General features: G+C 35.0%; 1 protein-coding gene across 1 annotated transcript; it reads right to left on the bottom strand.

The window, feature by feature from the left end:
* Window positions 1-2,468: 2,468 nt before the first annotated feature.
* On the bottom strand, window positions 2,469-10,429 carry TRIADDRAFT_64079 (uncharacterized protein; the record flags this gene model as incomplete). The annotated part of the gene is made up of 14 exons (XM_002113988.1): window positions 2,469-2,513; window positions 2,671-2,730; window positions 2,876-2,953; window positions 3,099-3,326; window positions 3,405-3,602; window positions 3,726-3,799; window positions 3,874-4,044; window positions 4,224-4,349; window positions 4,980-5,076; window positions 6,553-6,809; window positions 9,122-9,240; window positions 9,398-9,493; window positions 9,704-9,783; window positions 10,328-10,429. 14 exons carry the CDS (start codon window positions 10,427-10,429, stop codon window positions 2,469-2,471), a joined length of 1,731 nt encoding a protein of 576 aa, XP_002114024.1.
* Between the last annotated feature and the right edge of the window lie 2,663 nt (window positions 10,430-13,092).

Genomic DNA, 13,092 nt, shown 5'->3' with positions numbered 1-13,092 from the left:
TTTGGTTTGTACTGTACTCTACTCTACTCTACTCTACCTACTCTACTGTACTCAGGGGGTGACAATGGGGTTTATTATACGTACTGTAAAGGGTGTATTGTACAGTGTACAGTGTACAGTGCACAGTGTACAGTGTACAGTACTCCCAAACGATCTCATGTCCATGGGCCATGATGTCAGCCGGGGCTTAGTGCTGACTTCATACAGTACACGCTTACAGTACCGAATGCCTGCAGTGACTGCCCTACTGTACAAGTGTACAGTATATGCAGTACTAACTGACTGTACACTACTGTACATGGGAAAGAAAGCGCCATATTATTCATTGATCCAAGGCGTCTCTGCACTTTCTATGGCTGACAAGATCTCCAGCAATGGATCTCTAGCTACACTATAATAGATTCCCAATTTTGACGTCTCCATTAAATACGGTAAGTACAATATCGATGCATCTACTAGAATATCGACTCACTGAGAGTGATAAGTACACTTGGTGTATTAGTTGTTGCGAATTGGAAATTAACTCAATAGTACACTTGCCTTCAGCTTTTACAAAGTCTTGTTGAATACCACCTGATTGCCATGAAACTCGTAGCATCAGGCACTAAAACTGGTAATTTCTTCGCAATTTGCATCGGTGGATTTTTGGGTGGTGCTGTGGGCTATTACTTCCAGTATCGCATCGAAACTAAAGAAAAGGTATTTGAACTATGAATGAAATGACAGCTCCATTAATTTCATAACATCGGTAATCGTTGAACATGATACGAGTATACGGACGTATCATTCCTGCACCGATTTATTTTAACTGTTTACCTAACATCATTACTCGTACACACTTGAAATACCGAAAATATGGATAAGTCATATTTTGAATTTCACAGCAATCGATTTTGAATATTTTAGAAGCAGATAATAGATGCCCTAGAACAGGAGCTTGCCAAATTGAAAGAAAGAAAGAGAAATCGTGACGCTGATATAACCTAAAATTTATACGATTGTGCAATCTTAACTGTCCTACGCGAAAACCCCTGAAGATAGCCATTGATGATACACTGTTGCTATGCTCGCAAAGACCGTATTGGCATATGACAATTTCTTACTAATAGTTAAGCGATATATCTATAGAGATTGGACCTATATTTATCAAAGATTTCAATGGAACATACACATATAAACTTACTCACGCATGAACTCTATGCCTCAACTCCCCACTCTTACAATATATACCCAGGAAGAAATCTAATTTTGACGGTTATGCCTTATGCGCTTATGACAACCATACCTGCGTTTATATACGTATCATGGCTGTTTCACAATGTACATACAGTAAATACAGAGTATTAACGTAAACATTTTAATTATGATGCTGTACATAAAATTTTTTATGTTATTTCACTGTATGACTGCAATCATCTTGCTTATTAATTAATAAATAAGAAATATTTAACATTCAAATGGATAACGTTTTAGCTTCCAGCTCTTAAATGACTCGTTAAAAAGCATTGAAAATAGCAAAAACTAGTACGTATTCTGTAGACACTTAGCCTCGATGTCTTGGAGAGTCATTTTAATGGCTAAAACCTCAGTCACTCTATGAAAGGCACGTTAAGCCACGGCTAAACCTAGATGCTAAGCCATAAAACTTTACTCCCCTTGACTAAATGCTGACGGCTGCGATAGTCCATTCTTAATATGAATAATCTACCATGTATATATCACGGATTAATAAAATTTTTTAGATCCTTATTTAAAGAATTACTAAGATTCCAAAACTTTTGTTAGCTGCTAATAAAAGTGCAAGGGCTTCTGCTAAAGTTGAATCACCAACGGTAAAGATAGATACGAATTACGGTATACACCTCCATAGCATTTCAGCACCATTCTTAAGCTATAGTTCATTTATTAAAACAATGTTATAAGATACGACATAGCAAATAAAAGCATTTAAGTTACACAACCCATACTATTTATACTGATACAGATGATGGTTTACTACTGCACAGCTTATAAAAAATTAATCTGGAGTATTCTATTTCATCCTGAAAATTTAAGATTTAGTAGTCCTGCTTTAGATGCCACGCTCCAACGTAGACAGGGGCTTTATCGCTATTCTATCAGACTACACTGCTCCAATTTATGCTATAAATATACTAAAATCCGTCAATACTCATAGCACATGCAAATTTGGAGAATAATAGCTACATTATTACGTCATTTTCGCTAACAAGGCTTATTAATTGTATATACCGTATTTATCGTTTATTTATAGCGAAAATATTTATACCTATACTACTCGTATAGTTATCGCAACTCCAGATACTGTATGTCTATAGAATCCACAAGCCGTTAAGCAAGCCTATCCTCTTAAATTACTTCCATGAATATAGGTAGATACTCGATATCAGTCACGGTATGTCAAAATAATTTACATACGGAGATTCCCTTTAGGTTACATTCTGAAATTATTACATCAAGTCGTATAGGTACAAAAAACATTTAATGAAATAAACCTGATTAAAAGGGCGGTAAGCATTAGAGTTAATTTGAATTTAGATCCCAATTGTATGGGAGATACGAAAGCTTTACGCTAGATTTGTTCTCAAGTAGAGTCTGTAACTTGTTGCGTTTGCTACCAGGTCCCGTATGTTCAAATATCCGTTGGATTACCTGCTCATCTGTAGTACCAAAATCAACCCGATACCACTTGAATATTTCACTAACTTTGACCTAAAATAGAATAGAAAGCCCATTTTGGTCGTTAACATCAGACAGGTAAATAACCTACTACTACGTTTGACTTTTCCCCATTAATGACCCATTGGTGAAATAATGCGCTAACTACAAATAGACACTTAATTTCTCTTGTACTTACTTCCTTTTCGCCAATTTGTAAAGCTTCATCGCCTTCGAGAAATGCTTCACCGGCGGATTGAAGCTGCTCATAAATCTCCTAAACACAATAGATCCAAACTAGTATGAGTTATATTAAAAACCAAACTTCGTCACATACAAGTTGTGAACCTCCTCTTGATAGAAGATCTATTCAATACATAAGTCAATACGCAGCATAATTATGCTACATTAATAGTAATGACCTTAGATGAATAAGTTTTGACAGGGGGACAACTACGGGCTCCGCAAACGAGAGCAAAGTGTACTCGCGAGTCTAGCTCCGTAAGTGCTATTGGAAGACGAGGATCATCTTTAGAGAATGGTTTCCTAAAGGATCCCACCGCTTTTCGGTTACCCCGCAGCAGGCCATTTTCGATTTCATTCAGCGTGTAATTATAACCGCCAATCTTGTAGCTGACCGTATTGAAGTACTGAAATACAGTATATTTAAATTTAACGGCAATTAAGCAGCAGGTTGCATAAGTCATTAAAGGTTAATGAAGACGTACGCGATAACGTTGCCATACTGTTACTGGTGGGCCAACGGTAATATTAGCATGTACGATTAGAGCATTGTAAATATTAATAAAGAATGCTAGCTTTTCTTCTTTACTTAAAGTTGCAACGTTAACACGTTGCAATTCTGCAGCAGCTCGTCTATATTCTTGAAATTCTTGGCTTTCTGCAATGCCTTTGTAGTCAATTTTCTAAAGAATATAATAGTCTTAGTTCAGTAATGTATATTATTGCATTCCGTATGTAAATTCTAGACGGGATATTGCGGGATGTACGTACAAGTGTACTATCAGCAGTGTTGAGTATAGTATTACCTTGCCATCATTCGATAAATATTTGCTATATGTTTTCAAAATTAGACGTCTTAAATCTTCTCCTACTTCGGAAGCTATACATATTAAAGTACATGGTCATCAATTTTTGTGTAGTAACGAATTTATTGAATTATCACAAGCAACTAACCTGATCTTGGCTCGCACTCGGAAGTAAATTCCATATTTAAAGCTTTATCGTCATCATCTTCCAAGAATCTATAATAAGAACTACCATTTTCAAATTTTCTATCTCCGTGAATGGGATGGAGGAAGTAACGATCAATTAACTCTTGTCCAAGCTTTAAGGCTTCATCAATATCTAGTAGGTAATAAAATGTTTAACTTTAAGCATATAAGTTTTGTATATTATCATGATTTCTGAAATCTAACCATGACATAGGGACAGCGGGTCATTGCCAGAAATTTATCATAATAGTAAAGATGTATTTACACTACCTATATTCTTATGTTTGGCTAGCCATTCCGTCGCCTCACTACCTATGATAGTTTTTTTATGCCACTTTAAATTTTTCCTGTGATTTGAGACAAGACCACTCTCGCGGAGGGCTTTCGCTAAAACAGCATATTCATCAGGTTCACACTTTATGTCACTGCTGACATCACCTATAATTAAAAGTATCCATGCCAAGGTCAGCGATATTAGTCTTTACCTCCGCCGTTACGAGAATATTCTTTGGATTTTACTTATGTAAATGCGTATTTTATTTTCGAGCGTACAACCTTCTACAGACAGATTATGTGTACAAAACCGTACATCACCTATAGTGTTTGTAATATGCAGTAGTGCAATATTATCGCCATGAATATCTCACTCGCTTTTAACTTAGTACAGTACAGGCAGAGTGAATTCGGTCATGCATGGTTCACTTATTTATTAATGAGCCATTTTCAATACAATTATTTTTCATGTTCATTAACCAAAATGGATGAAAACTTCTTGATTAATGTAATATACGGGAATATGGTTATAACATATACTGTACTTTATTATACAATGTACAGTACTGTAGGATATATGGGTAAATATTAGCCACCAGTTTTAGTGCCATTTGATACTACACAAGCGACAAATCCATGCAGCATCATGAGCAGAAATTTTGCAAAATCAGCAACTAAATCATGATACTTTAAAAAATTGAGGTCAACTGCATACTCGTATTTGTTTCTCCTAAGAGCTAGAATAGACTTACTATACGCTGTAATAACTGAAATTCCTCATTAAGGTTAACTTACTTTGTACGGCAGTCGAGGGATCCGGTATTTGGGGAGCATCTGCGGGAGGTTCATTATTTGTTACCTCATTCACTAATTCTTGCAATCGGTCTTTCTCCTGTACATGAATTAATTAATCAAAATCAAATTGACTATACGTACTGTATTTTAGTAATCTACCGGGTGTAAGCAGAGAGATCAAATAGATTTCTCATAGTTAGAACATAATACAATTTAATACGAGTAGACTCTTACTATCATCCATAAGTACCCTCGAAAAATTAATGAGATGCTGTTGACAGTATTGACTAATGCGAGCAAGATTATCTTTAAGTATTGGCAGATTATCAAGAAATGAAATAAATAATTGATACCAAGGAACTTCGCATCCAAGTTTCAAGTGCAAGAGGTGTAGTGTACAGTACTGCAGATTGAGATATTATTGATTAAAAAATGATACGTAGGTCAAGAAATACGATGATTGTCATTCCGATACCACATCGTAGAATACGTAAGATCGGTAAGACTAAACTAAATGTGGACTGCAAGATCAGGGACTACTAGTCTTAAAATTCTTTCAAGAGATGATTGACGAAATAGCTGGCCTGACTCATCGATTACCGATTAAGCATTGAGAAATCCACCATTTTGAAATAAATTTGTTTTCTTTATGCAAATTGCTACCTGCTGTATGCCAGTTAGATACTGCATAGTATAATACAATAACGTATATTTTAAAATTGCCATCTTATGATACAAGGCAGCTATTTGGCCTATTTCTGCTAACGAAACCACTATCCATGTTTTATAATCATATACTTATATACTGTACGTGTATATTGGGAAGAATACGCAACTGCATTTATTGCACTGAAGAGCTACTTCCAGTCCCGAATTTTACCCTAGAAGTCTCTTTTTTTACTGTACCGTATCTGAAGACATGCTGGAGCCAGTAAAAAAATGTACGCACACCAAATAAGAGCAGTGACTACCGATAGAACCAATTTAAAAATGTAGTTTTCATCAACACGTCTTTGAGGAATGATCAACAATCCAATTACTATTTACTGGGTACTGATACTTGTAATTAATCATTGATATATTTTAGTTTTGGCTTACGTCTGTTTTACGAGTACAGTATACAGTATGATTTTATAGATTTATCAACAGTATGGTATCACTAAAGAAATAGCGATTACTGCCATAAGTTGGCCAGAACTACTGTGCTGTACTTTACTCTGAGTAAGCAGTAACTAGATACTTTAAATGATTCTTATTCAGTACAGTTCACTTCGGCAAGGGTAGGTCAGGGCAAAGAAAATATAGCAATGGCAGGGCTCTGGTACAGTAGTTTTTTTAAACAATTCCAACAACGATTGCATTTAACTATTCAGAAAAAGTAAATTTTCAATTTTCTAAATCATAGTGATGTGGTATAAATTTGCTCAATCATGGTGGTACAAATCGTAAGCTGTACGACTATCGTCTAAAAAGAGAACCATTTACAAGCGCAAAGGCATGTGAAAATCGCCTCAATATTACGCCTACTACTGTACTAGGGCTGTAAGGGGCATCTAGCTAAATGATTGCTCACCAATTTAGAAAATTCATCGTTACCACCGACGTGGATATTATTAAAAAAGATTTGAGGTACAGTACGTCGATTGGTTTTCTCTTCCATTTCTTTCCTTGCTTGCGGATAGTTATCTAAGTTAACATCTACAAAGGGAATTCCCAACTCGTTAAGGGCACTTTTAGCATGCTTGCAATGTGGGCAACCAGTGGTAGAGTAGATGGTAACACGACCTTTCATATTCGTTAGGTTATACATCTTCTTTTTTCGATTCAAAACTGAGCATAAAATCGATAGTGTAAAAGCTGTTATCAAGGAAAATATTATTAATGTTAAATAGTCTAGAGTCGGCGATGGCATCAGTAAACTAGTAGTTGATGACGACAATGATGATATGCATAAATGCATCTATTTAAGTTAATTGATATATTACCAACACATAATGTTCTCATTGTGTTGCCTAGATATTGCAATACAGTATACAAGACAGGATAGTAGTGTATGAAACCGTAATTAACATTTTTTTATTTATTAATTAATTTATACTGATGTTGATGATACAGTATGTAGTGACGATGTATCAAAATTGAATTAATTATACTACGTTATGGAGAATAGAACAGTACTTACTATTCATTGTACCATCCTGTACCTGTTAATGACAGCATACTCATAAACTACTGTAATATGGATATAAAGGGTTAAAAAAAGAATAATAAAGTACTTAGTGTACAGTCTAGTTACCTAGTAGCAGGTAATTTAGCACTGCACCTTTATAAAATTAACCAGTTATGGATGTACAATAAACTGTCGTCCTTTTTCTGGGTTTTTTGTACTTACTATTCATTGTACCATCCTGTACCTGTTAATGACAGTATACTCATAAACCACTGGAATATGGATATAAAGGGTTAAAAGAATAATAAAGTACTTAGTGTACAGTCTAGTTACCTAGTAGCAGGTAATTTAGCACTGCACCTTTATAAAATTAACCAGTTATGGATGTACAATAAACTGTCGTCCTTTTTCTGGGTTTTTTGTACTTACTATTCATTGTACCATCCTGTATCTGTTAATGACAGTATACTCATAAACCACTGGAATATGGATATAAAGGGTTAAAAGAATAATAAAGTACTTAGTGTACAGTCTAGTTACCTAGTAGCAGGTAATTTAGCACTGCACCTTTATAAAACTAACCAGTATGGATGTAAAATAAACTGTAGTCATTTTCATCGCTTTGCTCCTACCTTTCTATGCGCTACTGAAGAGGAGAAGGTAAAGGACGCGACAGTTTATTTTTGCACACTTTCGTTCGTATATACTGTACTCGTACTACATCATGACCTTCCGCTGCTATACTGTACAATGTACAGTGTATATTAGCCCTAGCCATTTGGCATAAATTAATTTGGATACTTCGTTTAATTAAGCTGCCCTACTGATAGTGTACAAAGTAATTGATGCAAAATGGTTACATTATACGTATATGCACCGTAAATAAGTAATATTTCAGTTCGATCAGGTGTAGGAATTTTTAGTTAGGGTCTTTTTCTGCTCTCTGCATTGACATTTTCCACCCATTCACTAACTCATAATCATGATCCATAAATATAATTAAGAAACTTTTATATTAGCACATTCCAATAATAAATAACTCTATTTATTACACCCGTATACTGCATTCTTTGGACCGTAAAATAGTTGCATAGACACAGTACATCTCGTCAATCCAATTACAGCTTCTTTTTGATGGCCGCTTAGTTTGTGCCAACATCCAGCATTAAAGGTAAAAGGCTATCTACGTCTATTCTATCAATATACGAGTAATATTTATTTAAGATAACGATGGCCATATCATCTCTAAGACTTACACTGTATTTAGTACTAACTAAATAAGATGTAGATTATTACCGTAGATAATATGTTAGTGCTTCGTAATACGAGAATATATTACATATAAAAAAAGTTGAATCTTGACTTACAGTTTCAATAATTATATAACTATTTTGCAATTTTCGGTTTGAGGTATAGTTTGCTATTGTCATATTCACATAATAGTCACAATAACAATTATCATACCTAAAATGTGGTATACCTTTTACTGTATAACAGTAAAATCCTTGTAATACCACAGTACGATGAACATACATATACTGCGCGTACAGTATTTCATTCATTAATTATACATAATTGCTTTGATTTGATACAGTAGCAAAACTACAAATCAATGTTAATTAACATGTAATACATATGTACAGTACACATACACATATATATATATATATACATTGCAGTAATAGCCAGGATTTAAGGCTGATTTCACATTATTCACTGTCTTCTACGCATATTGTTATTTCTGATTGATGTTGATGTCATCTTTCCTGGCTATCATAGTTTCTTTTTTTTCTTTTTTTAGACTCTTTCTTCTTTTTTTTCTTGGACTTTCTATAGTCAAATACGGCCCAAATGCAGTTAGTATAGGCGTATCTATCTTACGACAGGCATTACCTGTGCAAGAATAAAACTTATATATGTAGTATATACATATATATATATATATGGTTGCTATACTTTTTTTTCCCGTTACTTGTTTTCTTTCTCTTTCTGTTGTCAACACTGCTGTCTATACTACTGCTGGATGTAAGCGATATCGGAGAAGGAGTAAATTCTTCAGGATATAACTCCTTATATCCGGCATGACCCCACCTGATGAATTAATGAACTAAAATATGTTACAAATCTAATGACTTGTGATTGTGCAACTTCGTTACAGTCAATTGGACAGATAAAACAGTCTATGTATGTTTGATTAATACGGTACCGTCGATAGTCTTTTTATCGCAACAAAAAGTGAACGATTTACCTGTCAGGATCTGCTTCTTCAACATTGAGTAACTGCTTTGTCCAATACGTACTTTCAGGCTTAGCTATTTTGCTCCTCTTTGGACGTTCTGAATCCCTGTTAAAAGTTTCGTATAATTTACTCCTATTTTAGAGCAAACACTCAATTCTAAGTGTCGCTATGCAAGAGTTATTCATCTACTCGTATAAACACAATATTGTATTGCCTATTCTAACAGAGTGGGTAAGATAAAATGTACATATACAATAGACCCGCGTTGCACTATCAATCTAGTGTTGTGATTGCAAATTGAAATCGAATTCTTACCTTTTCCGCTTAGTGCTATCCTTCGATTTTACTTTACTGCTAACCTTGTGCTGCCGCCACATTTCATTTACTTCTTGGACCTGCAAGAAAGCAATGCAATGTAGGTAAATTAATTTTAGTAAGCATGAGCGTAGGTAGCAGTTACTACAGTAAAAATTTTGTGATACACGTCCATACTCGTCTATTCCATATACGTACTGTTTTCTTTCCATGACAGTATCATTACTTTACAAGACACATACTATTGCAGCAACATAATCTTAATTAATAATTACTTTCGTCAAGAGGTTAAGAAAGATACTTATTGTAAAATGCAAGCTAGCAAGATAATGGATCGCATAGTACATAGAAACAGTAAAATAGGAATCGTCACAGCATTACCACAATCCAGTAGGTACTCCCTTATCTGCATTGCTCAATTTTGCAGACACGCTAGGTAAATACTGTGCTGTACGAGTACATTAGGTCTACATCAGATTTTACGCCATGGCATAGCAGCGAGCTTAATTGTTCTTACTACCAACTGTAGTGAATTTTAATTTTGTCATATTAATGGGATAGGGATGAATTCGAATAGATTTATCCTGAAGCTATAGCATATGAGCAATCCACAATCCGTCTAACCTTGTTATGAGCTTCAGTATGCTTGATGACATTCTTAAACAGTGACTTATTCACGCTGACTTTCAAAATATTGCTGCTGCTACTGGATGGTTGATCGGCCATATTGTTAGCAGCTCAAGAATACGTCTAATTGAGACAAGCTCTTCAAAAATAAATACAGTAAGGTAGCTACTTTGGTAGGCCGTAGGGTAAAAGCAAAATCAAAATTTAAATTCTTATTAATTTCCATAGAAGGCCGCCAAGATCCTGTGCTACCTATTGAAATGGAATTAACTGTAAATTTAATTCATTACAATAGAATGTGAAGTCACGCTCTTACGTTGGAAACAGATTTTTGCACAAGCGCAGACGCTACATGTCGCGACTACACATGCTCACGGTGCGCGTAAAAGGCACAGTAGTGTACTGTACAGTGTACAGTACAATTGTGATACTGTAGTGATTGTACTGTACGGACTGTACTGTGTACTGCAGTGTGAACCAGTTCGAATCAGAGTACTTTAAGGTGCCCTAAAATCACGAGAGTGAATAGAAATGTGATAAAATTATACGAATATAAAGCTGAATAACTATGTATAGAATTGTAGGCAAATTTTGCAGCTTTGCTACAATTAATTTTGCCCAATAGCACTCTAAAGAGAACTGGCTCATATCGTACCGTATAGGTCTGCAGGAGAAAAGTGAAAGAATTTTTCCAATGTACTGTACAGTACAGTACCGTACAGTATACTGCATGTCGTTTCACGAATACAGTAGTGTACTGTACATACAGTACAGTACAGTAATGTGTACTGTTCACCCAAAATCACCGAATCCTCTAGCCGGTTGTTGCCTAACAGTGTACAGTGTACAGTACATACTAAACTCTTATCACTGTACACTGTGTTGTACTCTACCTCCACAATCCGTAAAATACGTTGGAAACAGATTCTCGCACAAGCGCAGACGCTACATGTCACGACTACACATGCTCACGGTGCGCTTAAAGACACTGTAGTCTACAGTACTCTACACCCAAAATCGCCGAATCCTCTAGCCGGTTGTTGCCCAACACTACGGTGTGAGCCAGTTCTAAACTCTTATCACTGTACTGTACAGTACTCTACCTAAACAGTCCGTAAAATACTCCAGTGTAGTCAAGCAAAACCACTTTTGCCTTTGGCCTGTTAGGTACAAGTTGAAATCTAGTTCTGGCAGCAAAAGTGAATTCGAAATTGATACTGTGAAGTGAAAGATACTAAATTCAACCACCTTGAAAGAAATGAAACCCGAAGAAAGCTCGGAATTTCGATTCCAACGATGTTCTGCTGCATTACTGGATGACAGTCTTCAGTTGTTGAATAATTTTCAACAGGAAAATTTAATTATAGTGTTCCAACTTCGTAGGCCAGTATGTAACGTACGCTTGCTGCAAGGTAGGTCGAGTTGGCTATTAATGTTTCAAGACGAAGTACCGCTTGTAGTCTTCTTCAATACTGTATACTCTACGTATGTTGGCTTTATAGGATGCGATAATCTAGGAATCGATCCTAACCTCTACATTGCGTTTTTTTTTTCCATTACGGTATTCTCTTACAGCAATTTCAAAACGTAGCGTCAAAAGTTATTTATTCAAAATATTTTCTATTTTCTATTACTGTATTAGCAGTCAATGTCTACTTGATACTTGAAATCATTTACAGTAATTTGTTAATTTGATTTCGCATCTCATAGTTCGTCGATAAAGCAATGTCACTCGACAGTACAGTTGTAATACTGTATATTGTGCTAACGTATTTCTTTTCCAAATTCTATATTACAACAGATGAGCAAATTTTAAAGGAGCTTCAATTTGATTCAAAAAGTGTCATGTCGCGTATAAGCAGTGCCACCTTCTCTATAACCGTTAGCAATGATAATATGTTATTATTACACTTTACAAAGACTGAAGGTAAAAATGATCATCTTAATTCAATAAGCTATGTTAATGTAATATCGTATAGCAACGACACTTCAAATTATAATTGTTGTACATAGAATACTAGAAAGGAGTTATGATTAGTCAAATCAGGATTTGATTTTCAATACAATGAGCAACGACACGAAACAATACGAAGAATATTGTCCCCAGTCCTACTGCTTAACTTCTTAAACTATTATTCTACAATAAGCTATCTTGCATGATTGAGTTAGTAATGGATGAAGTAACGTATCTCAACTCAATTCTATGCCTTCCCTGTACTGATACAATCTACCATAGCCTACTGTCAATTTTAACCTGAACCAATTGAAGTGATATTAGAGTGTATCTAGCTTCCAACAGTCATTGGTACAGTAACTTGACATTACAATACTGTGATTACAATTTCATTCTCCAATAGGATATTGACTTGAATGAATTACTATACTACCTTGTATGCATTGTTATTGTTTAATGTTGTATGGAGAATTGAAAATAACTTGTTAACTATAGTACCATTAAGAGAAGAAACTGTTCATCAAAAATCTCAATAATTCATTGATTAATAACAAGTCGGTGAATACAGTTTTTAGATTCCTGTACGACCGTTTTCTATCTACAATTGTACATTGTATCCATTGGCGCCGACTATAAAATGACTGCACACTCAATACAGCACAGTACTTTACTGTATCCAGTATGATACTGAATATTATTTATTAAATTTATTGTAAAATACCGCACCGATAAACGCCATTTGAATAGTATATAGTATAACATATATATGTTAATCGGGAAAAGGCAGTACCAGGAAAATCTAGCCTGA

This window comes from Trichoplax adhaerens, genomic scaffold (assembly GCF_000150275.1).
Source record: "Trichoplax adhaerens TRIADscaffold_7 genomic scaffold, whole genome shotgun sequence".
Classification (NCBI taxonomy): domain Eukaryota; kingdom Metazoa; phylum Placozoa; class Uniplacotomia; order Trichoplacea; family Trichoplacidae; genus Trichoplax; species Trichoplax adhaerens.
This window is presented reverse-complemented; position numbering and strand designations above follow the sequence as displayed.